This window comes from Lagopus muta, chromosome 3 (genome assembly GCF_023343835.1).
Source record: "Lagopus muta isolate bLagMut1 chromosome 3, bLagMut1 primary, whole genome shotgun sequence".
NCBI classification, from domain to species: Eukaryota; Metazoa; Chordata; class Aves; order Galliformes; family Phasianidae; genus Lagopus; species Lagopus muta.
In genome coordinates this window covers 46990255-47018112 of record NC_064435.1, presented here as the reverse complement: position 1 = coordinate 47018112, position 27858 = coordinate 46990255, and the positions used below count along the sequence as shown (strand labels likewise).

Below are 27858 nucleotides of genomic sequence, written 5' to 3'. Positions count from 1 at the left end.
CTTGTCCTTCCCCAGTACTAATCATTCAGCATTTTTCATTTCTAGATACAAATGCTTTTGCACAAGGACACTGGCATCTCTTCCTGACTCCTCATTGCTTTTCACTATGCATTACAGTTGTAAAATGCCTCAGCTTTGAAGCAGGAAAGTGAAAGCCTTTTTATTCTCCTGGATAAGAGCAACCACATGAGGACCTAACTTGCTTTATTCACATGCAACACACTTCATATGTCTAATTGATTTATCTTAGCTTTCCCACATGTCTCCATATAGGCATGCCTCAGAGTGGCTTGAAAGGAGGGAGTACAGCCTCGTGGCTGAAGAGCTAGTGGTGAGTAATTAAACCTAGCAGCAGCAAGAACCCCTGAGACAAAATTTTTGGCAGTTTTCTACACCATGTAGTGAGCTTGGGTCACCAAGGGCCTGTAAATAGCATCATAATGATTGGTTCCCCAGCAGGGATAAACATGTGCTTTGAGTTTTCTAAATGATTCAGAGGCATGCTGTGAGATAACTACTGATAACAAGCAGATGTGAAGTTTGCTTTTCAAGACAGGGAGGCAGAGGGGGAAAGTCAAGTAGATTGTTGGCTTATGGTCCTCTTGGAAAGCCTGATATTTGAAGATTATTAAAGCTCGGAACTCAGTCATTCCCAATGAAGGTAATGTTTCAAGTTCTTGCGAGAGCCAGCAAAGTAATGCAGACAAGATTTTCTGATGGTCTGTACCTGAGGGCAAAACTAGGACCTTGTTTTACAAGATGAGGAATGCTGTATAATTTCTAAGTGCATTTTATGTTATGTCATTATCTTTATGAAAGCTTTCTCAGAAGTTGTATGAGCAGAAGTTTTGTTTTTAATGATGCCTAGGCTTTGAAGGGTGTGTTTTGTCACACTGGGCAGCAGAACTCAAACCTCCTGCCCAGTAGGAACAACACATCCATGCTGATGTGGAAGTGGTATTCAGCTGTATTAATGCTATGATGCTGTGAGCCCAGGGATAGGCTGGGTGTTAACCTGGGGCTCCTAGCACTGTGTTTTGCATTAGCAGGATGGACACGAGAGCAGTCTTACAGGATGGTGTGTTTGCAGTATCTTGGGCAAAGTCTTTAACAGCCTCCTAAGGCAAAAGCTCTTACCAACAGCTCACCTGTTCTTTCTCAAGGAGATCTGAGTTTTGTTAATAATATACAGGGGGGTAAAAGAAATTGTTGGCTTTTTTTTTTTTTTTTTTTTGCATTACTTAAAAAGCCATGTCGGTATTTCTCTCAGTAGAAAGGATTCCTGGCAAACTGAAAACTGGGATAAAAGCTGTTATGGTATTCAAGCAGAGAGTGGATCATTCACTAAGAATAGGAGTCACTTATCCACATTTTCTCCTCTGAAACATGCTGGAATATGCTGGAATAGTGTTGGGATTTGGATTTTTAAATAAGCAATATTGTATGTATTGTTTAGGATTTCCCTTTCAAATGGCCTAACCTGATGCCTTACAGTACATTAAAAAATAAACAAATTTTGAGAACTTCCCTAAAATAGCAAAGGGAAAGTCTCCCCTTGGCTGTTTGTCTTGTGCTAGAAATGAAAAGACACCATGGAACCATACTGAGGCTCATCAGTTGTGTCTGCCTCTGCAGCTCCTCCTTTGTGCTAGATTTCTCAACAGGAGTTCCCTTCCCTGTAAGGTATGGGTTCCCTGCCCAGCACTGCCTGCGTACAGTGACTTGAATGCTGAACTTTGCAGTGCCCTCATGAGATACACTGCCTGCATGGGAGCTTTAAATGCATAAATGGACAAGCACATGGTTGTTAATGTTTTCCTTTCTGGGCTCCTTCTTCCCAAAAAAGAGCCTAATATGGCTCAGGCAGCCTCAAAGAGTCTTTTGCACAAATATCCACATGGCATCTGTATGTTTACTGTTCGCATCTGAGTCCATTTCCTATATGTATCACAGCTGGTTACTAGCTGTTGTGAAATACTCTTTTCAGCCTCTCCATCTAGACAGTGACTCATTTTTATAATCACATAGTTTTTTGCAATAAACTTCAAGAGCTTCGAGTGCTTTAAAAATGCATCAGCTTATGACTTTACAACTGGAGGGGACCATTATGCCCATGTCATCTGACCTTTGCATAATACAAGACAGAGTAATTGCTGAATGATGCCTATAAATTTTTTTCTGTATGCAAGGCGTGTCTTTTAAAAGACATCCAGTCTTAATTTTAAAACTTCATGTAGCAGAGAATCCATTAAATGTCTTTTCCACTGCTTCCTATCATTAATCATTTTCTCCGATAAATGTCATCAGCTTATGTCTGCTAGGAACATATTTAACATCCCTGCCCACTACATACGCTCTTCTTGTGACTTTGTTTACTAGAAAGCCCTTTATTGTCGGAAGGGGTTTTGCCTATGAGCAGAACGTGGATGTCAGCTTAGCCTTGTCTTTGATTAAATGTTTAAAATGAGATTCTTCAGTCCCTCACTTAAGGCAGCTTTTAATCATCCTTTCTCCTTTACTGTCCAAGCCATTGCTGCATTTCAGGTTTTCAATGAGTGGGTGCAAAAATGATGTACGTTATTCCAGTAGCATTGCAGGCTGCAATTATGCCACATCTCTAAATCTTGTTTATACACCCAGCTGTTGCCTTTGTTCTCTCTTCAGATAGAAGGTTGCCCACTGTCAACTTCTTGTGGTTAACCACACTGCCTCATCCTGTTGCTCACCTCTCTCTCCAATATGGTTGGGCCTTTGGTTTTTAGATTTAGTTAGAAATATTAAAACAAACAAACAAAAAAATAACAAGCAACACGGCAAAGTTGTTTGTCCCACAACCCAAATGCTTTGTAGATCTGATTCATCTGTATTTTCCTAAGCTGCATTCCCTGGTGAAGCTTTCAGCCCTGACCCACAGGCTGTGCTGAGCTCTGCTAAGTATCCATGGCAGCTGTCAGGTATTTTACATTGCACAGACACACTCTCTGCTCTCTCACAAGTCTTGCTGGTGACTATATTGCCATTTGAAGGAGTGTGGTGCTGAAAATTGACTTTGCATCAGGTTGTTTCTGGCTTAGCACCTCTGTGATGTGTCCTCTGTCCTCTGTCAGCATCCAGGTGGGCTGTCAGCTTAGTAAAAAGTCCTTCTGAAATGGATGGTGAGTTTATCAGTGGGGTGATAACTGTCTTTTGATGTAACATCAGCATCTGTCACAGATGTCTTATGTGACATAATTTTTGGGAAGGTGGGTATTCCTCTGAGTCTCTGTTGAAGTGGTGTTACCACAGAAATGGGTGGGTCATTCATATCCTATTCTTGTGGTGCTGGGAGGGATTTTAGAGGGTTCAGGGCTATTTTTGGTTTGGCTTGTTTTTTGGTTTTTTTTTTGTTTGTTTGTTTGTTTTTTTTAATACGAATTTTGCTCTGCAGTATTTCTGAGGCCCTCAGGGTCAAAACTCCAGGTGGAGAAGCTTTACTTCTTTATTTACTAAGTCTTGCTCTGTGGAGGAGCAGGAGATAGTGGGAGCAGGGCTGGGACTCAGTGCTTAAGGACCCTGGTGTAAGAGGCATAGAGCAGGTTCAACTCCCCACTGTGTGTCACCAGTTTTTCAAGGGAATCTTAGAATCATTAAAAGTGGAAAAGATCTCTAAAATTGTCTAGTACAAACCATCCACCTACCACCAATACTGCCACTGAAACATTTTCCTAAGTACTACATCTGCCCTTTCCTTAAACGCTTCCAGGGACAGTGACTCCACCACCTCCCTGGGAAGCCTGTTTGAATGCCTCACCACTTTCTGAAAAAAAATTCTTCCTAATGCCAAATCTGAACCTCCCCTGGCACAACTGAAGGCTATTGCCTCTCATCCTATTGCTGTTACCTGGGAGCAGAATCCAAACTCCACTAGGCTGCCACATCCTTTAATCAATAAAGATATTCAAGCAGAATGGGCCTCAATACCAACCATTGGGGACCACCACTTGTGACCACTTGGATTTAATTTTATTTGCTACCGCTCTTTGGACCTGGCCTTTTTTACCCAGCAAAGAGTGTACTTGTCCAAACCATAGGAATGGCAGGGTGTGGGAAGAAAGACTTCAGGATTCAGAAGGTGGCTATAAACAGGCCTCTGGAGTGACCAGTAAGTTCACTTATGTGTTACAGAGATGGAGACTCAAACGCAAAGAGTGGAGATGTAGCAGAGGAATGTGGGAAATGCAGAAGAGTCAGATGGAGGAAGAGGAGGTAGCAGCAGCTGCAGGGCTCTGCTGGAGGAGGTCAGAAAACAATGTAAAGAATCTGGTGTTAAAGGGACTTTAATCATGGAGTCAAGAGGTGGCCAACTTAGGGTCCAAAAGTTTAGAAGAAGGAATGTGGAGAAAGCTCACTGCAGAAACTTCTGAAGAAAGAACGGGTAAGACTTAATGACAGCTTCAGACTCAGTTAAAAGTCTCTGATTTTTTCATAAACCAGCAGGGAATGAACCACTGATAGGCTCTGCTTTGAAACGACATGGACAATTAATGTTGTGGACGCATATAGTGAGGATTTCTGGTGGTTTTGATCTCACGTTGCACAAAGCTTAGGCGGTCACACACACAGCCTGAATTCTTGAGCAGGGGAGAAACATCCTGCAGAAGCAAGGCAGGATGCCAGGAGAAGTTCTTGTGATATCTAGCCTTATTTATGCTTGTACAGGGGAAATTAGCTGTGCATCAGGTATTGTCAGTGAGGTGTCAGAAACCTGCAGAGCTCTCTAAGGGGAAAGATACAGATGTGTGAAGAAGACTGAAGATGACTCACTAAATAGGGAGTTATCGCACCACGTGTGAGCCACTGCACTGCATGCCAGTCACTCAATTTTCCCTTCATCTGGCTTATATTCAAAGCCTGGTTACAAAGGACTGAATTACCCCAGTCTTGTTGCCATTTCTCCAGTACTTACCAAACCAGCTGGTGTAGAAGAGAGACCCCAGACTGGGACAGCAGGGAAGCTGGGTAAGGATGGAGGCACGTGAGCTGAGATCACATTATTCCTCCGCTTGACTAAGTGATATTAACTTTGCAGCATTCTAAATGCAGCTCATTTGCTGAAGTTCTTTAGTGAGCTTTTGCCTTTTTCTCATGTTCAACATGCATGAGGAGGGAGTAATTTAGGTACAGAAGGCATTACAGTCATGCAGTGATCAAGCAGAGAGGCTCTATTTTGCGTTAATTTCTTCTGATTATATTATTCCCTATGGCCTAGGCTGTGTCTTGTCTATTTTCAGGGTCCCCAGTGGTATTTATGGAAGCACTCCCTTGACATGGAAGCAGTAAGAGCTAAAGAAAGATTTGGTCCTGAGAAAAGAAAAGCTGATTTTGAGCATTATTTTTTGTTCTGGATTAGTGAGCCTTCTTTGCTTTTCAAGTCCTACTAGATATTCCAGAAGATAATCTCAAAACATATAACCAGAGCTCTGGGACAAGGCCTCTACAGCTGACTTCAAAAAGAAGTACCTTAAATACTTCAGGTGCTGTTCAGTTTTCACTTGTACCAATTTAGATCTGGAGTTAGAACATTGGAGTGATTATGGATTTGCATTGATGTGAAAGGGTTGAGAATTTGGTTCAGAAGAATCAGTTTGCTAAAAAAGCAGCAAATCCTATGGAAAACCTGTGATTATTGCTTTGTTTGATGCATCTCTGCTGTAGAGTGGCCAGATGTTTTAAAATCTACCTGCTGAGGATCTGGTTTTGCTCCTGTGCTATTTGGAGAGGACAGGGGGACAGTCTGTATTTCAAGGTCAAAGATGTAATTAAATAAAAATACACTTAAAATTCCTCTAACAAATGTGTCAGGATTCTGTAGATTAGTCGATGTACATATTTTAGGGCTGAAGATGCTAAAAGCTAACTTTGGGGGAACATTTTTGTAACTAAAGAATTTTCTTTATTTAAAAAAAATGAAAGTCTAAAAGTTTAGAACAAATAATTTTTTTTTTTTGTCTTCAAGTTCTGCGGTTGTTGAATCGTAGATTTTTCCCATGTATCCAGAGTCTGTTGCAAGCGTGTAGTTTTCTTTTTCTGGAGCTGTTGTTCCATTGTGTCATTGAAACCAAAATCAGGAATGGCAGTCCCTTTTTGATTGACAAAAATGAGCAAGGAAGTGGAATTAGTCCATGTCCACAGGAGCCTTGGTTATAAAGAAACTTGCTAATAGAACAATTTCAAAGGAACTGAACCATCAGCAACCTTAGTTAAGCTCCTGCTCATGTATTTAAACTGGTTTTTTGATGAAGGATCTCAGTTTCAATAGGAATTGCCAGGTAATTTTTAAATGCAAGCTCTTTCTTAAGTAATTTCTGTGAACCTGAAAGTGCTTTACATTCTCATGGCATGTCATGCATGTAGATGCAACCGATGTGCTAATATTGATGAAGTGCTTGCTCTGCTGACTAGCACATCAGAAGCAGAGGAAGATACGTTTGAAAAACTGCAGTGAGGGCAGAGCCAGAAAACCCAGTTTTCCACAATATTTTGAATGGGTATTCTGAAATGCTGCCTTACAAAACATTAACTTTTTCACTTGAAAGCCTCAATAATATGATTGTGTCATCAAACAATTGCAGATTTAGGGACAAATTCTGCAAATTTCTGAGTGTCTACAGCTGTAAGCGAGCTGGTGCATCTGCAAGGCCATCTGAATACCAGACTTCATTTACACTACAGAAAATTATCCTAATTCATTGTAGCAGTCTTTCATAACTGAGTTTCTGCTTGTAATAGCTGCTAAACAGTTCAGTCTGTTTAAATAAATGTATGTCTTGAACAGGCAAAGGGAAAATGCAAATTTTAGAAGCAGTGTGTTTTGTAGCAGGCTTTGTCCCATACGACTGAAGGATGGTCCATCCTTTTGTTGTTGTGGTTGCTTGTTTGTTTTTGAAAAAGTGAGTGGGCAGCAACTGACAATTTTGGTCTGCATTTGACTTCTGTACTGCAAGAAAGTGAAGTAGATTGGTCTGTGACTTTAGCTGTAGATGGAGTAAACTGACAGGAACTGGTGCTGAATCCAAATGCTAAGACTTAATGAAAGTTCAAGGCAATGTTTTCTACTTTGTAAGGTTGCCAGGTACAATTCAGAGAAGTTAAGAAGACAGAGGCCCTCAGTCTGTCTTTTTGCAGCAAAATTAAGTGCACTTGTTGAAAGACACTTTCAGTTCTACTACAACTTTTTATCAGTAAGTGCCGGGCGAATTATACAATCCATTTGTCTGCAGGGGGAACCCAGCTTTCTGTTTCCGCTGCAAAAAACAGTGGTATATCTGCAGGCTGCTGAAAAACTCATCTGGAACTTGAGCTCCTTGACTGTAGCGAATATAGTGGCTAAAAAAAGTTCAAGCTCCCAGGGAGGCAGGTTTCTTGGCTGTGTAAGGCTGGTGCACTAAGTGTGTGGTACACAGTGAAAAGCTGACAAGAAATCTCTTTGCTCTCTATTCTCCGTACAAGTTGAGGGAACCATCCCAACAGATAAGGATAAAGAAAGTGTTGAAACAGAATAGGCTTTAATGCTTAAGCCTTCTTGCAGTAACCCAGTGCTTCTCAAGATCATCCAGTACTCGATCTGTTAGATCCTTCTTTCTACCTTTTTGGTAGTAATTGAAGTATCCTGAAATGCAGCTTTTACCTTTATTGATGTAACTAAGCGGGGCAAACTGAGCAGAAACTGTGCACAGGGTAGGGACTGTGCAGACTGGCTGCATCTCAGTAATTTTTCACAAATATCAAGTGAACCCAATCTTAAATAGTAGTACTTCAGTAAGTAATTTCACAAGCCTGTCAGTTATCATTCTCCAGGTTTTTAGAGAATGCTACTCTTTCCCAACTCGATCTTAAATCCTTACTTCTTATACTGTGACTTTTAGTACCCACCAGCATTATCAGCAATTGGTTTGTGTACTGATGGTGTGTGTGCTGTAGTACTTTTCTAGTATTATCTTTTCTAGTACTGCATTAAATGACTGAAACATTGCTCTTCCATTGTATTTTTTCTCATATTTCAAATGCACTTTGCTAAAGTTGCACTTAGACTAAGAGAGCTTCCCACCAGAATTTGGTAAACAGTGTTGAAGAAGCTCCTAAGAAGTCAGCTTTAGGACTTTGATCCAGTACATTAATTAATTATTGATCAAGTACATTTATTAAAATGAAATTAGAAAAAGGAAAGGGCCAAGATCAGAATGGTGTCTTTCCATCTGCAAGTAAGAGACACATACCTGCTTTGCTTTGCACCTCTGCAGATGTCTGCACACTGGGGGAACCTTGGTGCAAAGGGCCAGGTCACACACTGCAGAGTGTCCACTCTCAGAGAAAAACAGCAGAGCGAATGTGTTTGCTAACAGGATGAAAGATATCTCACCGAAGCTCTCAGCATTTTCTGGCAGTGTCCCAGGGCTGTGATTCAACATAATGGACTGTCCCTGAGCAGTTTCTCCCTTTGTTTTAATACAAATGGGTTTTAATTACCCTCCAGTCTTTATTCCATTTGATTCATATTATTTTGTTCCTTGTACAAGCAGATTTACCACATGTTTTATAAGGAAAAAAAAAGAAGTGCTACAACGTTCCAACATGCAGAGCTATGCTGACCCTTATCATCTGTATCCAGTGCCATGAAACATCTGAGAGGACCATCTTCTTGCTCTCTGCTTTCATTCTGAGCCCAGCTGAATCCAAATGGCACATCCTCCTGAAGGTAGTGAGATACTATGTCAGCACTGTAGATTTTCTCCTAAGTATGTGTGCAGCAGGACAGAGCAGAGACGCACCTTTTTCCATGTGTACAGACTGGAGCCAAAACGCTTAAACGCTCTGACCTCATGTGTGATAAGACACAGTCATATCCAGTTACTCCTGTACAAACTCCAATGACTTGGGTTTTGGCTAAAGAATATATTTTAAATAAGGAGTCAAGTTTGAGCTAGAGACATTAAAATACAGGGAATCCCTAGTGATGGTAATTTGTTCCAGTTGTAATTACCTCCACTGCTGGAATTTTTGCTTCATTTCCAACAGGCATCTTTTTTCTTTCTACCTCCAGCTTGTAGCCAGGGTTTCAAGTTAGAATGATAGAATCATTAAGGTTGGAAAAGACCTCTAAAGTTATCCGTCTGCTGCCAATGTTGCCCACCAAGCCGTGTTACTTATTACCACATCTACACATTTCTTGAACACCTCCAGGGATGCTGACTCCACCACCATGGCAGGCAGCCTGTTCCAGTGCCTGACTGCTCTTTTGAAGAGGTTTTCATAATATCCAACCTGAACCTCCCCTGGAACAGCTTGAGGCCATTCCCTGAGACTTGCAACCTCCATTCTGCAGATGTAGGAATTGAAGGCAGCCCCCTCCGACATGTGCTGCCTTGAAGCTAGTAGCCATGGAGGCCCTTGGCCACCAACTCCCAAAGATCTTTTCTCATGGTCTTTGCCTGACCAGCCTGGCCCAGAGGCCCATGGTTGTCAAGGCTGCAGGTGTTGTCTCCAGCCATAACAATACATGGGACATTTGGGGTCCCTGTGACAAGCTGTGTGTCAGCACCATGTTTCCCAAGGTCTGTTGGGCTTCTAGATCCTTGCACCTAGCTGAATCCTCTCTCTTTGCCCTAAAATCATGGAGGAAATTATTTGGTAGCTTCTTTGTCATCTCACCCATGCTATCCTTCTTGGAACTACTTCTTTCCATGCACAGCACACAATTTTATGCTTTTTGTTCCTTCCATTCTCTTAGCAGTATTAACAGTCATTTTCTGTAAGTGGTCCCCAGCTTATCCTGTGATTCACCTTGCTTGAATGGCTGCCCTACATGCCTCATTAGTTAAGCGTTAGGTTTTGTGGTCCTTTGGAAACCTTACAAAGATTGTGTCCACAGCTGAAAGAGGCCCAAGAAGGATCTCCCACAAAGCTGGATGCCATTTTCAGACAGCACAAAATATTACAGAGCAGCTAAGTAGTTTAGTAACTAATGAAATGATTAGAAGTAAAGTGCTCTTCTGTCCTCTGGCTTCTATCCATGTACAGCAAAATTTTGACCTGAATTTGCTCATGCACCTTGGCAAAAGACCCAAAGGAAATTTCCATAAGTGCCTTTAACTTTTGCTTAATAGAGCTCTCAATAGAAGAAGGAATGGAAGAGAGAAGAACCTGCATAACAAACCAGCCTGGAGAAGAGAAGGGTCCCAGGATACCTGACAGCAGCCTTTCAGTATCTAAAGGGGAGCTATGAGAAGAAAGGGGACAGACTCTTTAGCACGGTCTCCTGTGATAGAACAAATGGAAATGGTTTAAACTAAAAGAGGGGAGATTTAGACTGAATGCAAGGAAGAAATTCTTTACAATAATGGTGGTGAAGGACTAGAACAGGATGCCCAGAGAAGTGGTAGATGTATAAAAAACAAAATATATCTTTCATCAGATTCATCCTAGTGTTTCTGATCACGCTGAAAGCTCTGCTTTTCATGGTCCAGCTTGTGATGTGAGTCTTTAGCTGTAGTTCATGGCTTTCAACATTTCCTGCTCTGCTTTTCAGGAGTATATATTTAATATATAGCCATGGAAAAAATCATACTGGGCTGAAATTTAGCATATGAGGAACCAGACAAAAAATAAATGCTCAAAGTCAAATAAAACTGCTGAGAAACCTGTATTTTTAGAAAATGCTTTTAAAGTGTGAAAATTATTTTTCAGCCTATCATTTAGAAGACTTAGAACAGTATAGGAATTTAGTGCCTGTGGACTCTGAATACAGAAGGAAGGGTTATTTTGCAACACATTAGACTTTTTAAAAATAAGTTATAGTGCTATGCGTTACTTTTTTAATCCAGATTTTCCACTGAGCTGCCAGTTTGGCTGCTTTCCTGCTTTTCTTGTTCTGTGCTTTTAGTTTGGCATGGAAGAAAAGCCATTTTCCAGCTCCTTGGTTTGAGTGATGCACCTGCAATTGTGTGCAAGTCCATGGAAGCCAGAGAGGTTACATCTGTGTGGCTGAAACTGAGAAGGAATACGTATGTTTAGTGCAGTGATCTACTGAAAACATTTGACGCTTGCATTGAGCAAATAAACTGTAGTGTCTCCACAACCAGGTTGAAAGGCTATGGGTCAGCGGTGCAATGTATTTCTCTGTTGGAGTTCCAAAAAGCAGCTGCAGAGTATGGCATAAATAACAGCAGATATTGACTTGTTTTGGAGTGAAAAAGCAGGATGTATTGACCCTGAAGTTAAATATTGACCCCAAATTTGCTTCAGTCATTTTTTCCTTGGAGCAACATAAATCTTGGAGTTTGGCAAAAAATAAGAGTTGAAAAAACAAATTCAGGCTTGACATAGTTGTGTGCAATTCCATTAACATTCTGAGTCACCTTTTTCTGTCACCTTTTATAATAAGTATCAAAAGGGACGTTTTTCTCATGCGGTGTATCAAAATCAGGACTTGATTGTTAGAGCAATTATTTGAGAACTTCAGCATTCTTTAACAAGTTCAACATATGATGGAATTGCAATTGTAGAAAAAAAACACTGGAAAGCAGTAAGTTAGTTTTAAGGTAGATATTTAGGTTTGCGGTCTGAAAGACTTTGGCACTAGCTTCAGGAAGAATAACTTTTCAAAATAAAAAGAAATGTACATACATCATCAGAGTTCACTCAGGACCTTTCTTCCTCCTTACCTGAACTGTTTCCCTCCAAAGGAAGTGTTATTTTCTGTTAAGATTGTTTTCATTGAAAACCAAGCGTTAAAATTCAGCGTTTTCGTTGCTTTTTTTTCTTTACAGAATTGCACCTTTCTTAAGAACTTCTAATAACATATTTGCAAATCTTTTGAGGAAAAAACAAATCTCACTTGCAATTTCTGGTCTAAAATATTGTCTTCCAAATTCCCACACGTAGCTGTAGATTTGTTTTACGCCTTTTGTCTTTTAATTGAAATGCCATTAAAGCACATAAAGTTTGTAGCAAAATCTACTTTCTTTCTTTGTTCTTTGAAATAAGAAAACTGCTCTGTCCAATTTAAGACTCGCAGCAATGAGCCTGAAACAACCAGTTAATACTTGAGAACTCCATCTGCAGATGTAGGAGTCACAGGGTCCATGACCTCAAAGCAGACCCCTCTCCTGTGTGCTGTTCTGGAGCCAGAGACCCTTAAATTCCTTGGCTCCATTAAAAACAGTTTGTAAATACTTGGTTTTCTGTGATTTCATAAAGTAGTCATCAAAGGACTGTAGATTTCTTTCTATGCAAGTTCAGCAAAGGGTATATGTTTCAGGATTATTATTATTATTGCTATTGTTATTGTTACTGTAGGAACAGAACTAGTGGTTTGTAAGGGGTCGTCTAAGAAATTGGGTGGTTGTTAGAAGGCAGGTTGTTACAAAGCTTTTAATAGATTTGTCAACATTCATATTTCTGTATTTTCAGTAATTTTCATCTATTTAATGTGACAATTGCACTGACAGTAGGAAGACAGTAGATGGGTACTGTGTAAGTAGCTGGTATGTCACTTGTTCTGGCCAGCTGCTTATCTGTGACTACAGTGCTCTGGATGCCATTCAGCACAGCTTCTCCTCACTTGTCGTGAGTGGATTTAATTCATCTGTTCCCAATGATTGTCAACAATGATTGTCAAATATATATTTGCTTATTTATTAGGAGGGAAAACAGGAATTGCATTTATTGGCCACAATTCTATCTTTGTGCAGAAAGTTGTAGTAATTTATGGAATAAATTTTCTTCTCTAGATACAGCTGAACACAAAGCAGGGGAAAGTCATGGCAACTGCCATGGTAATAGGTGGAAATACTCCATTTATCAAGGCTGTTCCTCCTTACATTGCACAGCACATTGGCACAACTATGTGAAAATGTTCTGACTGCTTGAGGTACGCACTCTTAGTCTGCTTTTTATCCAGGAAATTGGATGCTGATGAGATGTGTCTGAGTCAGGACAGGAGGAGAGCTCAGGAGGTGGAGAAACTGCAGGACACAAAGAAGACAGGAGAAGGGGATGACAACACAGAATGACAACACTGAAAGATGGTAACTGCAGTGGGTCACGGTCCTTCATTTTAGCCTTTTAGCCATTTTAGAAATCTAGCTTAACAGAGGAGGAACCTCTCTTGAAAAGATAACATTCAGGAAAAGGAAGTGGAGACCGAGCTTGTTTGCAGGGTTGATTAGGTTAGAAATGGAAACAGGATTTATTGTCTCTGCTGTCAGGCCTGCAATATTTCTGAAGAAAAAGCTATACCTATAGTGGCTTTATAAGAGCAATGAGGTGAAAAATAAATCCTACCCCTGTCAGCCCCTTGCCTTTAGAGGTGATTTAATGCAGTGTTCTTGATTCTCCATGTGGCACCATTCCAGAGGAGCTCTGTTTGTACCTAGATGTAATTTCTCTCCTGTAGTTGAACATGTAGCCTCAAGAGATGAAGAGTGAATTTACTGTCAGTGGAGTTGTGTCTGCAAACTCTGTTCAACACAGTGCCTGTCTTTCTTCTCCATTCAGCAATGATACCTCAGCCAGGCAGACTTGGTGTTGTCATGGAGCAGGTCAGTCACAAGTGACAACTTACATTCACCGCTGTAATTAAATAACCAAGAGGAACATGCCTCCATATGTCTCTGCCTCTCTAGATGTGCTCTGCTTTGTATCCCCTTGCCTCCATGAGTGCTTCTCATCAAGACCCAATCCAATCACTTGATCAAATTCCAAATACAAAAATCCAGCAGTGATAGAAACACCTTCACCTCCTTTTTTCATCTGAAAATAAGTCTTCTAAATTTCCTCAAACAGACTTTTCAGCTGGAAAGAGGCATTTCTTGTAATAGAGGATGCTTCCTAATGAAAGCAAAAGAAGCCTACTGCTAGGCCCAACAAAAGGTGGATCGAGGTCTGCATCTTAACTTGAGGCATCAAATCTTTATTAACTTTCTTAAGCTCTCTTGATGTCGGTTGTTCGCCACAACATTCCAGCTGGATACTGGATTCTGAATTTTAATGATAACTAATCACAGTCTTTGTAACTTTCTCAAACTTTTGCTTTCCCACGTTAAGTTGGAAATACTTGTTCATAGCACACAGGTAATTATTTTTCCATCCCGAAAACTTCATCGAAAGTAGCACTCTGTATTTTTCCATAAGGGAAAAAGAGAAATACTTTTTTGGCATCAAATATAATTTGAAACTTTTTTGTACTGCCCCACTAGGTAGTGGAGATGAGGAAAAAAAAAAAAAAAACAAGCATGATGAATGAGAAGGGCATTCAGTGGGCTTCCTCCAATCCAGTGAAAATTGGTTTAGATTCATATTTCTTGCAAGAATTTGAAAGCACACTTTACGGAGACGTGGAATTTTATAATGCACTTAAGTGAACAGCCTGCTACAACAGCATTAGAAATGCACATGTGCAAGTGTGCACACTCAGACACTTCCATAGAACAGATGTGTATTCCCATTTGACTTGTGCCAGCACATAACAAGCTTAATTTTAGCAGAAAGCTGGAGTAGTATATATGGCAGCATCAGCGAAGCTCTTCTTCGGTCTGTAAAGAAGTGATCCAACCTATCACATTTTAGCATTGTCCTCAAAATGATGTTAAAAGTTGCAGAAGGAAGTTAATAAAACCAGTTGTGGAAGCTCCCTGCAAAGAGAATGGGTTTTACACCTGTCCCCTGGCTGAGCTCACCATTTCCCCAGCAAGTCCTTCTGCAGTACAGGTGTCAGGGCTGGCAGCATCAGGACAAACCACATTTGCAGCCTCAACTGAGACCATGTTGCCCTCTTAAAGAACTGCATCTTAACAGCCTCAAATCACAGAGTTGTTATTTTTTTTTTACTTACCAGTTAATGTAGCATCACTCAGGCCACTAACACCTAAATACTGCATTATAAAAATAGAGGATATTAGGGAAAATATATACATAGCCTGTTACCTTTTTCCTCCTTCTAGCATAATGTAAACTGAATTAAAGCTGAATATGTGCATTAATCATCAAATAATACCATCTTAATTAGGAGCTACATTTCACAAAGCAGCTTGCTTACTTAGGAACAGAGGGACCAGACGTAGGCAGAAGTGGCATTACTTTATCATCTGGCTAAATGCCTTAGGTCTCAAGGACAGATCTCTTCTGTGACTTTGCTATGGCTTTGTTCAGTCTAGTTTTAATTAACTCATTGAATGAAGTATCCTCAGATTTTCTTCAGATGCTGTTGCACAAACCAAAGATCTGGCTTTGATCTCCCTGTAGATCTGGCTGTACATCTTGTGAGTTAATCTAAAATTGTCCTGCTTGGGCTATGATTGGAGAAAGGTTTTTTTCTGTGATGTATTGTGACTGTTTTGCCTGTCAATGAACAGGTCTTTAATTCATACATGATTTTTATCTTCTTTTAACTGGTTCTAGTTTTTCTGTCATCTTCTGAACTGTTTAATTGGATTTTGGGGTTTAGTTCCAGAGACATGCACAGAGTGATCCCCTTTTGAGTTTCAGTAACTGAGGGCAGACACATCTCTCTAGTTCCAGACAGTATTTTGAAAGCAGCAGCACTTACTGTTTTTTTGTTCTGGTTTGAGTTAAGCTCTAGACGTGTCTTTAAATCTAATAGCCTATGGGATGTTGGACCCTCTAGTAGTGTGATACCCTTATACAACTTTGCTATGGCTGGACCTTAAACTACTGCAAATCTGTGATTTTTGTTAAATGCAACTATACTAGTTCTTCAGTTCTGTTCATAGTATTTTCATAACATACAGTTCAGATACTCAGCAGTCTTTGCTCATCCTCTGTTGTGGCTGGGCTTTTTGTATCCTTTCAATTAAGATATTTGATGTTTAATCACAGTAGGACATTGTTTGGTAACAGTATGTAATTAAATGGTGATGGTTGTTGAAGTGTATAATTAGGATTTTTGACGATTCATTGTGAATCTCTGGTCTGCTGTGAAGAAGAACAAAGCCAGAGAGAAAATGCTGGCTGGGTTATATAAATAAGTGAGAGATGATGGTCGAGCTGAAAATGAGGGTTCTTCCCTCCTGTAATGAAAGGCTTTGTGTACATTACATAGAATATAGTATTTCGTAGGCTGAAAGCTTTCCAGAGATAATAGCGTTGGCCCTCTGAGACTCTTCATTATGTCAGATGTGGAATTATGAATTTACGGGAAGCAGACGCTGCCACTAACAGAATCAGTCTCATAGAGGAAACTTTTCCTCTCCTGTCTGAAGAATTTCAGGCTGCAATCTGCATATTATCATTGGTGAGGTTTTTCTGAGGTGCCCAAGAGAAGAAATCCCCCCATTTACAGCGAAATATGCTGGGTATTTTGGACAAAATGCCTCCTCGTGTCTGCCTCCAGCTTCAAGGGACAAGGGATATGGTGAACCCTGCTGGCTCCAGCCCAAGCAGCACCCTCCCAAAAGTGATGATGGCTTTTAAGGGGCAGGATTATGAAAACCCTGTCAATGATGGATTCTTCTATTTTATTCTGACTTCAGCCTTAGAGAAAGACTTTTTTTTTAAGAGTCTAATACGCTGTCCTCTTAAAAGGCAAGCTGAACATCACTCATCACTATATAGCTGCAAGAAAGGAGCATCCGGGTGAAAAAGAAAGTGTGCAGCTCTTTCGATGCCTAAGTTCCCATACAGAGAGCTGGCTTTGGGCTGTGCTTTTTTCCTCTCCAGAGGTCATTCAGACAAGTTGTCAGCTGTGTGGTGGGGTGATCAGGTTGTGCAGGACCCTGCAGAAACCTGTGAGGACAGAGTGGTTTGGGGTTGGTCTGTTTATTTATTAATTTATGAAGAAAGAGGCACTGTGTCTTGTGGTGTTTACATGAAATTTCGAGTGCCTTGCTGCCATGTTTCATGATTTTCCACCTGGTGCAGGAAAGCTGGCACAAGCAAGGTAAGTACATAAACCACTGCTTAGATTTCTGGTTTAGTTGCTTTGATTCCTTCCTTGTAAATAGCAAGAAACCTTTCCAAAATAAACAAAGCTTACATTTAAAAAAAAAATTGGGAGCAGAACTAGTGAACTCCAGAACAAATGACAGTATGTTTGTGCTGAGTATTCTTAGCAATGGCACAGCAAAAATCTGAGCGTGGAGTTAAGGCAGGCTGCTCCTACCTACCCACCCAAAAGCTGGCACTGCATCCCTTGACCTAGCGGGACCATTGCCATTGCCAAGCGTGTGGATGCAGAAGAAAGGCAGGTACCCATGGCCCCAGTCACGGCTGAGCATGAACCACTCTGTTTTTTTGCCATTTGTAACCATTATAAGGAATGATTGCTTTCTGAGGTCATACAGAGCCATCAAGTCATCAGTTTTGCTGACTGCAGCTAAACCATTCATGGAGGATCACAGGAATTGTTTCCGTGAGGGGTAGGTTAATAACCTGCAAAACCACATGGAAAAAAATAGAAAAGCTCCAGTCTGAGTTTTGTGGCTGGCTAAATCCAGTAATCACAGAGCTGTGTGAGGTGTATTTTTTGCAACGATGTGTCTGTTTTGATTTCACTGTGCTAATACAGTATTCTGATTTTTGTGTTGGTACAAGTGCTTCTTTCTAAAAAACATGTACACACATCTCTGTTTTTACATGAGCACATGCATATTGTATGTGTATGTGTTCACTCATATATGCCCAAATTTGAAAATCATCATGGTCCTGTAAGATAGGTTTACTTTCCTAATGCCTAATAATGCTAATTTTATATATATATATATACACATAAATATGCATACATACATTTTGCACTTGGATGTGTACATTTCAGTGCTTACAGATGTTTTTGGTTTTTTTTAATGGGCTTTATCCAGATATAGGTTCCTCATGGGATTGCCTCCTTTTGCTCCTTTTGCTGGTGATCTCGGCACCCACTTTGTGGTTAAATACCTCTCAGGATTTGATTCCTACCTACATGTTGTATGATCTCAGTAGTTTATTCAGGCCCCTTAAATATAGCTATTAGATCTGCTACTCGTCAGTTTCAAAAACATTATCCTGGAAAAATTTATCACTTGAAGGATGCAAACCAGACTTGTCTTCTTCCTTCCGAACTGGAAGGGATGTTATCTCTTCACATTGAATCACACTGGGGAGAACCCCTCCTAACTAATGTACGTATTTTTGTTTCCTGTACTCCACTTCTTCAGTTGTCTTATCAGCACCATTTTTATCGGGGTTACAAAGGGAACCTTGCATCTTGGTCAAAATTGATGTGTTAGCAGAAATACGGTGGGGCCACCTAAGATCCTGCAGCAGGAGCCAGGAAAAGGACACGGAGGAAAATACTTCTAAAAGAATTATTCAGCAAGAAAATATGTGTGCATATCATCCTCAAGTGTTAAAAGACATGCTCCTGACATGCAATACAGTTGAGAAGTTAAGCATTTTGTAAGGTAGCTGCTTTGTGTCAAAGAGCAAAGATACTTAGTCTCCCATTAAAAAGCACAGAACAAAAAAAAAAGCAACCCCTCCCCCAGCAAAACCTCTGCTTATCTGGAGCACAAAAGGCATCTGCAGATGTCTACCCCCTGCATGAGAACAAAGTCTTCAGCCGCTGGAATGCGATGCTATAAAAACAAATACTACAAAGCCTGGTAACAGGGGGATGTCTCACTTGCATATTTTTTTGTGACCATCTTGGTTTGCAGAGAAGGGAGTCCCCGAAGTAAGTAAGCCAGCAGGATCTCTTTGTACTGGGTCGCTGTCTGTTTGGCCAGATGTCTTCCCAACAGGGAGATAGAAAAACCAGAGCTCTTATTAAAATAAGTTGGGAAAGGGAATGGAAAAAAGCATGTGTCCAACAAAATGAGGCACATCATGTCCCATCTGATATTTATTAAACGTTGATCAAATCCACGGTGAGAAATGCACATCGTGCGGAAGTGACCTTGGCTCCCTGGTTTTTGAAGTTAGTGACAAATGTCTGGGAGCAGACCAGCATTAAAACCATGTGTACAGGACACAGAGGAGTATGCTACACTAGGAGGAACAACACCAAACCAAGAACAGACTGGAGCCAAGAACCCAGCTTTGCAGGTTTTACATATGTTCTAGCAATGGAATGGACATGTAGGGTCTTTCTCTGTACATTTTACTATATGGCTTTCTGGATGAGATGTAAACTGTGTGAGTCATGAAAGCAGGCAATCATGTGAGTAGAAGTGTGATCAATTCTTGGAAGTAGAAGTTTTGTTGAAGTTAAAGCCCAGGCATGGATTCCTTCAAGACCTGATTTTGTGCTTTTGTGATAAGCCTGTGTAATTTTATGCCAACTTGATGGGTTTTGTGTAATCACAGCGAGCATTTGAAATCATCTCCCATCTTTTCTTGCCTACTACTTTGGCTATCATGTTTTTCAGACCAACCTTTCAATAAGAAGGAGTGTCCCTAGAGCACTGACTAAATGTTTCTCCTCTATCAAAACAGTCTTTGGGACTGGTCCTAAAACAGGGAGCAGGGAAGAACAACAGGGAAAGTTGAAGCCAGATTCTTTGCTTGGAGGGGTTATGCAGTCCTGATTGCATAATAATTCATCACTATATGGAGAGGGCTGTATTCCTGGCTTTTACCTTTGCTCATTGCCACTATTGTAGGACTGCACAAAAAGACATCAAAATGGTCTTCCACCTTTCCTTCAAAGCACCTCTATCTTGAGTAATTTTTATATGCTTAGTAGGCTGGGAATCCAGCCGGTGCTAGCAGAGTTAAGGGCTATGTATTTGCAATAAAGAGCACATTTAATGATTCTGAAAGACTTTACTGTGCCCATCTCTAGTGAAAGAAGAACAGCAGAGTCTGTTAGATCTCTCTGGTGTTTCACTGCATCCTGGACCTGCAGCACGCTCAATGAGGCTGTGGGGGGAATCACTGGCAGGCATGCACAGCTCCAGCCCAGATTAGTTAATGGACTCGCTCTCATCTGTATGATCACATTATTACACCGTGTTTATGTTACTGATACCAGCAGTGCCGGATTGTTGAGGGATGGAAAGCTCTGGCTTTTGTTCGGGTGTTCTGATGTCTGTTTGAAATATGCTGAAAGTAAAAGTTCTTAAAGCCAAAGTGCTGTTTTATTGAACCAGCGGTAGAGAGGACTAAGACAAATGAAACAAGATCTTTGTGATGTATTGGAGCATACATGATACATGATGCTGGACTGCAGTACTTCCAATGACATCAGCAGCATTTCAGCTCATTACACTACCCAGGAAGTTGGAATACAGTGACAGAAAGCAGCTCATGTTATAAAATGAGTAATCTTAATATGAGACTGCAATCAAGTGATACTTTTCTATGTGCAGTCAAACTGTCAAATGTTTTGTTTATATTTCTTACCTTTCTCTAGGCTTTGTACCTCCACAGTCTGTCAGTCTTCCCAGTCATGGATTTGATTCTGCTTCCATTAACATTAAAATAGTAGGGAGCAAGATTTCTGTTGTCTGTTCAGCATAGAAGGTAAATGTGATGTGCTGTGTGCCCCAGGCCTCCAGTGTTTTTTTGACATGTGAAATGTTCAGAGTCTTAGAGTTCTGGAATCTAAGTTTTAAATGCTTCTGAGGAGGAACCTTATGTTAAACACACAGCACAGAGCCCTCAGTGAGCCCATTAATACTAGTTAACAGCAGCGAAATGGTGCTCCAGACACCATGAGCTTCCACTGTGAAATACCTTAAGTCTCCAAGTAAATACTACAAAACTTTACAAAATTGCTCTCTTCCTTCAGCTTTTTCAGCAAGCAGAACTTTCCCACTTGTAAATCCCTTGCAGCTATCAAGCAGAAAAAGAAAACCAACCCTCACACCAAGGTCTATAACCAAATGTGGCAACCAGATTATGGACTCTTCACTTTTTTTCTTTTGTGGTGCAGGTATTACCAGTCTTCCAAGTCCAAGCACCACTAAATGGGCTCTTCAGATGCCCAACTCTGTACCAGCTCCTTTCCTTTCACTTCCAGGGCTTACACTTACAAATCGTTTTTTTCTGCTGTTCCTGAAAAAAAGAACTGGTTATTCACAACTGATCTCATGCTAAACATAAGGTATCCCAAACCAATGGCATTATATGCATCATGTAATAATAGAATGTGGCATCCTAGCTGAAAAGACTGGGAAACATGAGATAATGTGGAAAGAAGGTTGTTCTGTTGACCTATGAGATACACATTTCTGTCTTGTGCATGGCTAGTGTATGTGCTAGCTGTAAACTTCGTATAAATCCTCTTCCTGAGTTGCTCCAGTTTGGTAATCCCTCCTTCTCTTACAATGGGCCTGAGGAAGTCACTAGACTGCAGTTCTTGGAAAGAGAAATACAGTTGACTTAACATGCTGCATCGGTCACCAGGCCTTGGTGACCCCAGGGGAAGAGGCCTGTGTTTTTCTCTTATAAAATAAAAGCGAAAAACGACTCTACAGAAGGTCATGAGTTGGGAAAAGTAAGATCAGCTGTGGGCTAGGCCTCAGGGGAAATATAAGTTGTTCATAAAGAGCTACAGAACAAATCTTGATTAGTTAAGTAATCTGGTACATAGAATTTATTAGAGCTTAAAGCTTTCCTGTGGGACTCCCCTAATAGTACACAAATACAGTAAAATATCAAAGAAATGCATATTTTGTCAGACTCTGAAAGCTGCGTTTATCCTGACCTACTAATGCACATTGGAAGGAGGGATAAATCCAGTTCATTCAGTTCAGTGCAGTGGCCCAGTTTGCATATTTTTACATGATCACGTTTCTCCTGAATTTCTTTGTATCTTAGTCAATGCTCCCCAAACCTTCAAGCTGTTCCTGAGGAGCACACCAAAAAAAGAGAGAGACTCAAAGATACTAAAACATTCTGGAAAAAAAAAAAAAAAAAAGCTTGAATTTAAAATAATAAGGGTTTGTTTTCTGTTTTTGTGGCCCTTTATTTTAAACATGTCTACAAGGGAAAATTCAGCATCATTTCTCTGCTGGTATGTATCTGCCACTGGCTTTACTAGCACTGCAGTCCTTGTTCTGTTTGAAAATGGTGCACTCCAAATCAAAAATTAAAAAATCTCTCTCTCATTATGGAAAGAAAGCTTTCACACAGTCTGCATTTGCAGTAGTGTTTGTAAGGCAGATCCTTTACTCTTACCATGCTTTCACAATGTTATTTTTTTATTTCTGTCTCTTCTTCCTTCCAGAGTATTTACTGTTGTCTCTGTAGGTTGCCTGAACGCTGAGAAAGAACTGCTATGGCAGCATCCTGACAGAGGATATAGTGATAAATATTTGGCTTCCAAAGCTCACCACAGACTTGGTAGCAGAGTCAGAAAATGATCCTATCTCCCAGGAAAGCCCCAGTTTTTCCAGTGAAGCAGAACCTCCTTCTCTTGCACAGCCTAAAACCCCAAAGTGGCTGTATCAATAAGCTGATGCTTTAACCACAATGGAACTTCCACAATGGAGGTTATCCTGGCAGAATAGGCAGAGAGGCACCCATTTCTCATCTGATAACGTAAATATTTTGTTTGTTGGAACATGGAAGAAAAAAAATACGGAGATGAAACCAGCAATGTGTCTTTTGCTGTTGTTTTAAAATTATTCGTCTTTTCTTTTGCAGGTATTCAGGAGGGGACTCAATGTACCAAGTGTAAAAATAACTGGGCGCTGAAGTTTTCCATCATCTTGTTATACATTTTATGTGCCCTGTTAACAATTACCGTAGCCATTCTGGGATACAAAGGTAAGTATGCATCAAGTGCAGCATTTCTCTTTCAGTCAAGCATCCAAGGAGGTTTCTGTGTATCACATAGACAGTTGATCACGTTTTCACCTTGAATATGAATACTTTTGTCAGTGTTGTTTGTGGTACATATATAGCAGCAAAAGCTCAGTCTTGGGGTTTCACTTTCAAGCAATTATGATGTTTTGAAATTAGATTAGAAATTGTAAAAGATGAAAAAGTTAAAACAAACTGGTTTTTCTTCTGCTATGAAAGGGTACTAACTGAAAGACTCAAAGCTCTGCAGTATGTTAAGCCTTGATTTCATTGAGCCCTTTTGTATATCAGCACCCTTCCAAAATAAATGTCTTTCTTGATGGGAGAGACAGGAATAATCTTACTAAGATAATTATAATATTTTTCACAGGAAAAAAAGTGTGGAATCAATATTACTTTGAAATACATGGAAGAAAGATTAAAGTAGGAGGTGCTAGTTTATTGAGTTATCTACAATGAACAGAGATGCTTAGAAGCTTTCAAAGATTCTGGCAGTTGGGCAACCCAGTAATGTAGGAAATTTCATTTTTGCAAATCCACACGAGGGTGTATTAGAAAGCACAGCTTAAAATTTCCATACCTAATGGATACTAATTAATTGTAGCCATTTAGATATTGTTATGATTGAGTCAATGTGAATGTCTTCATAGCTATGCATGAAATAAGTGGGATGTGAGGTTCTACTAAGATAATGAAAATGAATAACATTATTCTGAGCATTATAGTAGAAAACTGCAGCATACTGGGGAGAAAAACAGGCAAGGTTCAAACAGTCTATTTGAGCACAGCTTTCAATTGTAGCTTCATAAACCTCCAAGAAGCCTAGTAAATCTTCACATGATTAGCATGCAGTGCATCCTATGCCACCAACAGCTGTGCTAGTAGCAGAACTGACATCACCTCTGGTCATTTGCCACTGAAAAAAAAGGAAATTGTAGAAGTAGAAAGGGATAAATACTTACTTGAGAGGATTCACTAGAGTTTTAAGTAGGAAGAAAACTACAACTGCTTGCTTTAGATAGAAAATTTAAGAAGGGAGAAGAGAGAATGGGAAGAGTATTCTATCCAAATAGAGATATTCTTTTTTCACTATAAAGCAGACAGAATGTGGTAAATTAAAAGCAAATGTGGGGGGAAAAAAGCAGTACATATATACTTACGCAGATGTTCTCCTGCAGAATGTGTAAATGGTTTCTGAAAGTAAGATACTGAGAAAAAAAGACTTTGAAGGATTCTTGGTCTGTTAAGAAAAGATTGATTGGTTATACTGATTAGGGGAGGAGAAACTTGGGCCTTTTGCATGTATAAATTTGCAGATGTCTGCTTATGGCGAGTAAAGATGTGATCTTTCTGGACTATAACCCAGACACTAAATGACTGGGATTTAGTGGAGTTTTCCTCAAGAGCTTTTTATTACATGGTTGTCAGTTCTGGGGCTTACCAGAAGATTCAGACCTCACTTGGCATCCAAAGGAGTCAAGTTGGAGAGACCACTGCTCTGTATCTTGCTTTGGCAAACATTTGCTTGTATATGTGCAGGAAGCAATAGCAATAAGGAAACTGTCCAGAATATCTTTTGGGGATATTCCTCTTCCTCATTTCAGTCTACAGTTTTCCAGCTTCATTCTCTATGAGCCTCCAGCACAGTCTCTTTCCCAAGCTTCACTCCCATCTTGAGGCCCCTTCTTTGCTATAGTCAGTTCTAAAACCTGCTTCTTGCACTGACTAGTCATTGCTGCCTGAGCTGGATCTAGCTTTTCTGTCACATCCATATTTCTCCAGGGTAAGGACAAAAGAATTTCCTTGCCCACAGAAATGGGGAAAAAATGCACATCTTCCCTGTCTTTAAGACATCTTGGTGATGGCTCCGCCTGAATTCCAAGAGAAAGACTTTAGAGAAAAGTCCTTTTTGGTCCCAGGTATCTTCTCAGTAACTCCAAGAAGTAAGTAGCCATATGCCAAGTATTAATTTCACCCTTTGTACCCTGCAGTTTAAGAGCTTTGTCTCCACAGTGCCTAAATAGCTAACTTGCAGGGAAAATTTGCAATTGAACAAAGCCGCAGTCGATGGTACACATTCAAAGGAATTACTGCAGTATTTTTTCTTAGTGAGGAAGGAATTAGGCCTTAAAGGAAAAACAAAATTTAAAATAAAATTTTATAAAGCTCTTGAACTCTCCCCTCTGCATCAGAGTTTGGCTCGTCTTTTTTATTGCAGTGTTACACTGAAAGAAGGAATTCTGCTGGCATCAGGGATTCTTTCAGTCTCTTAGCTAAGTTTCCATTAAATTTGCCTCCCACGCTTATGTTTATAAAGCCCAAAACTACTTTTAAAACTTTCATTTCCTACATAGTATTTAGATATCCTTTGTGATTTAAAACATTAAAACTACTAATCAGTGAATTAAATATGGCAGGCAAAAAAATAACTCAATGGGAGGCAAAGTCAATACAGAACAAGCCTCTAAATTGGTGGTAAAAATTACAAAGTAGGTTGGAGAAACCTGAAACCAAAACATGAATTAAATGTTGAGGTCGTGGAGGAATAACAAGCTGAGTTTACTACTAGTTCACTTTTGGAAGAAATATGAAATAGCTGCTTAAAAACATTAATAAAGCAAGCTGTGATTTTAAAATATGCTTTCTTAAATAAAATGCAAAAATACAAAGCTATAGAACTTCTGGCACTGGGCAGTGCCAAGTTAGTCTATGTAAGGTGAAAGATCATTCTGCAACTCTCTCCATTAAGGGAAGCTCTTGCTCTCAGTTTGAACTCTTGATAGTTATCAGTGCTGATCAGTCCTTGTTTTATATATTTTTGACTAATGACCACCATGACTTTCACCTGCTTGCTTTTCCTGTCTCCCAGCTTTTCCCTGCAGTTACTCAAGATCAATGCACCCTGGTGAGAGGGTACATTTTTTCTCTCCTACTTGACTGAGGCTGAAACACAGAGTAGGTCAGGTACAGACACTCTTCTCTGTTCTGGTCAACAATTACTTGAACATTTGGCTTCTTCTGCAGGACCTTTAATAAATTTTTCACAGTGACCTTGTCAGAAATTTAAGATCACAGTGTAGAGATATCTCATCAAGTTGAGAGTTAAGATGAACTTGTCCAAATGGAAGCTCAAAGCACAGACAAACTTTGCATTTTTTGAGAGCAGCAGACTGTTGGAAACAGCAGAATGACCTTCAAAAAGAACATCAGGATCAGTCTGCCTTTTAGCCTTAGCATTTCTGCCTTTATCCACACTTTGCACTGCTGTGTTGACACCCTGTGAGGGGAAGCAGAACAAAAACCAAGGAAACGGTATGCCTGATAAAACTAATTCTGCACTTGACATCAGTTAATCTGAGTAAGTCGTCAACAGTTTAGTATCTTATAGACAAAACCACTACATTGTATATTTGAAAGCAGCATCCTCTTTCCAGCCTCCCTAAACCAGCATCTTCTTGCTAAGCCCTCCTCATCCAGGGCTACGCCACAGAACTAAATGCTGCTACTTTCTGTAGGAGACAAGCTCCTGGGGACAGGAAGACTTCCTAGGAGTGAGCATACTCAGCAAGTTTGGTGATGATGACCAAGCCAGGAAGAGTGGCTGCCACACCAGAAGGCTGTGCTGCCATTCAACAAGACCTGGAGGACTTGGGTGTGCTGGTGGGCAACAGGTTGACCATGAACCAGCAGTGTGCTCTTGTGACCAAGAAGGCCAATGGAATCCTGGGATACATTAACAAGATCGTGGCCAGCCGGTCAAGGGAAATGATCCTCCCCCTCTGCTCTGTCCTGCTGGGGACACATCTGGAGTATTGTGTCCAGTTCTGGGCTCCTCAGTTCAAGAAAGACAGGGAACTATTGGAGAGAGTCCAGCAGAGGGCTACAAAGATGATGAGGGGCCTGGAGCATCTCCGGTATAAGGAAAGGCTGAGAGACCTGGGGCTGTTCAGCCTGGGGAGAAGAAGACAGAGGGAGAATCTTATCACTGCTTATAAATATCTAATGGGTGGGAGTCACAGAGATGGGGCCAGGCTATTTTCAGTGGTGCCCAGCAACAGAACAAAGGGCAATGGGAATGAACTGGAACACAGGAAATTCCATCTGAACATTTGCTTTGTGGGTGACAGAGCACCGGAACAAGCTGTCCATAGAGGTTGTGGAGTCTCCTCTGGAGATACTCAAACCTTGCCTGGATGTTTTCCTGTGCAACCCTCTGGAGGGAACCTGCTTTAGCTGTGGGCTGGACTGGATGATCTCCAGAGGTCCCTTCCAGCTCCTATGATTCTGTGATTCTGTGATTTGCAATCTTTCAGGCATGGAGTAGGCACGGTCTTCCCTACATACTACAGCCAGTTGTCAATAATGCCAGTAAGACCTCTCATTAAATTGCCGCTTCAATGAATGTTCGGAGTGTTCTACACAAAGAATATTCATAGCTACAAACCAGCTACAAACCACCTTCAGTCTTTTTGGTATGGATGTTTTGGTTTTTTGGGTTTTTTTTTTGTTTGTTTGTTTTTGAGTTTGGTAACAAAAATACCATATGCTGTTGTATATGCAATTCCATCCAATCTCACCAGCTGCCAGTACAGGCTACTACATATTGATAGTATTCTACTATTTTCATTTACTTTAAGCTCTTCAGGGGAATACTGTGATATTAGTTTCCAGTGTTAGATTTCATTCAGTCAACATTCTTGCTGCTACAGAGCAGCAAAAAGTCTGAGGTTTACAAACTTTAGATCTGAAATACTGACTGTCAGTCAAACTGCAAAAGGAATAAACTATATTTCCTTTCATTATTGTTAATATATATTCATTTTTCAACTCCAAGTGTGCTGCATAACTGGAGCAAGCAGGTGAATATTATGCAGAATCTGACTTAACATAGACAATGTGACATTGGTAGGCAAAGGTTCAGCAAAAGCACTTGGACTGAGTCTGCTTTTTAAATCCAAATGCTTTTGCTAGGTCTTTTTTAAGAGCATAGAGTGAGCTGTATCCTTCGTGATGACTATTCATAAACAAAGCAAAGCATCGTGGAATGAACAAGGAGCTGCCTAGTGCTGGCCAGAAAGA

At 40.4% G+C, this 27858-nt stretch overlaps 1 protein-coding gene and 1 long non-coding RNA gene across 2 annotated transcripts in view; both read left to right on the top strand.

Moving 5' to 3' along the window:
- COLEC12 (collectin subfamily member 12) overlaps positions 1 to 27858 on the top strand; it is a 93558-nt gene that overhangs the window by 50149 nt on the left and 15551 nt on the right. The window contains exon 3 of the mRNA XM_048939586.1: positions 22621 to 22743. Within this exon, the coding sequence (XP_048795543.1) occupies positions 22621 to 22743 (123 nt within the window). The remainder of the gene's footprint in view (positions 1 to 22620; positions 22744 to 27858) is intronic.
- LOC125690853 (uncharacterized) lies at positions 373 to 5896 on the top strand. Its single transcript, XR_007375811.1, has 3 exons — positions 373 to 661; positions 4165 to 4414; positions 5271 to 5896. It is a non-coding gene; the product is annotated as an uncharacterized LOC125690853 (long non-coding RNA).